This window comes from Camelina sativa, chromosome 4 (assembly GCF_000633955.1).
Source record: "Camelina sativa cultivar DH55 chromosome 4, Cs, whole genome shotgun sequence".
NCBI classification, from domain to species: domain Eukaryota; kingdom Viridiplantae; phylum Streptophyta; class Magnoliopsida; order Brassicales; family Brassicaceae; genus Camelina; species Camelina sativa.
Window position 1 is genome coordinate 20,289,183 of NC_025688.1, and position 1,150 is coordinate 20,290,332.

Sequence of the window (1,150 nt, forward strand, 5' to 3'; positions counted from 1 at the left end):
GGAACTCACTCAGTTTGATGAGAATCAGCGAAGATGGTGCTGTCGAACAAGAAGCTGAAGCAGAGGATTCGACAAGACTTGGTTCAATCACTATCTGCCTCCGTATACGAGTCTCAGTCTCTGAAAGTGCTTCTTGATTCAGCTAGCCACAAACCCAGATTGTCAAAGAGAGAGAAACGAAGAAATAGCGAAACTTGCGGCGCTAGAGAAGAAGACGACCAAGGAGTCAGAGAGAGTGACGTTGACAATGGTGGGTCAAGCGAGAAAACTGATACGAAGATTATTATTATAAAGAAGAGAAAGAGAGACGATTCTGTGGAAGGCGAATTAGAAGGAGATGAAGGAACTAAGGAAGGGGATCATAACCCCCAGAAGCAGAAGCAGAAGCAGAAAAATAAGAAGAAAAAGAAGAAGAGAAAGGTAAACAAAGCACCAAAGAAGGCTGAGGAAGAAGACAAGGTTAAGGTAGAAGAGATTCAAGTTAATAATACTGACAAGTAAGTTTGTTCATTTGAGCTCTCTGTTGTTTGTAATTATGTATTCAGTTTTTTATGTATATTGACTTCTATGTTTTTGTTTTTGTTTTTTTTTTTCAGCAAAGAAGAAGAAGAAGATGGGGGTGTTGTTCCTAACAAGTTATATGTTGGGGGTATTCCTTATCAGAGTACAGAAGATGAGATTCGTAGCTACTTCAGAAGCTCTGGAGTCATCACTAAAGTTGACTGCAAGATGCGTCCTGAGGATGGTGCATTCAGTGGTATTGCCTTCATCACTTTTGAAGTAAGTTTTTTTTTCGATCTAACTTTGCTGCTTCATTTTTACTTGTGTTGGAACATTGCTTTTTGTTTTGGACTTTTAGAGTTAGTTTCAGAGATATATAATCAAGGCTTCTTTAGAACACTGTATAGTTGTCAAATGAACTTGGTTAAGTGGACTGTGTCTTAGACTGTACTGACATCTTTATTTCGTTTCATTTTATACAGACTGAAGATGGCGCAAAACGTGCTTTGGCTTTTGATAGAGCTGCAATGTAAGTAATCTATATCTATAGCCCGTCGCTGAAATATTTTTTTAAGACATTCCTTGGTTCACAATTTTGATATATATATATATGGTTGTGAAATCCTTCTTTACTTTACTTTTACTACCA

At 37.6% G+C, this 1,150-nt stretch overlaps 1 protein-coding gene across 1 annotated transcript in view; it reads left to right on the plus strand.

Annotated features, from left to right (window-relative positions):
- Positions 7-1,150, plus strand: part of LOC104784084 (nucleolin 1-like) — a 2,027-nt gene continuing 883 nt past the window's right edge. The window contains exons 1-3 of the mRNA XM_010509155.2: positions 7-497; positions 597-780; positions 984-1,031. Coding sequence (XP_010507457.1) covers positions 34-497; positions 597-780; positions 984-1,031 — 696 coding nt within the window. The 5' untranslated portion in view covers positions 7-33. The remainder of the gene's footprint in view (positions 498-596; positions 781-983; positions 1,032-1,150) is intronic.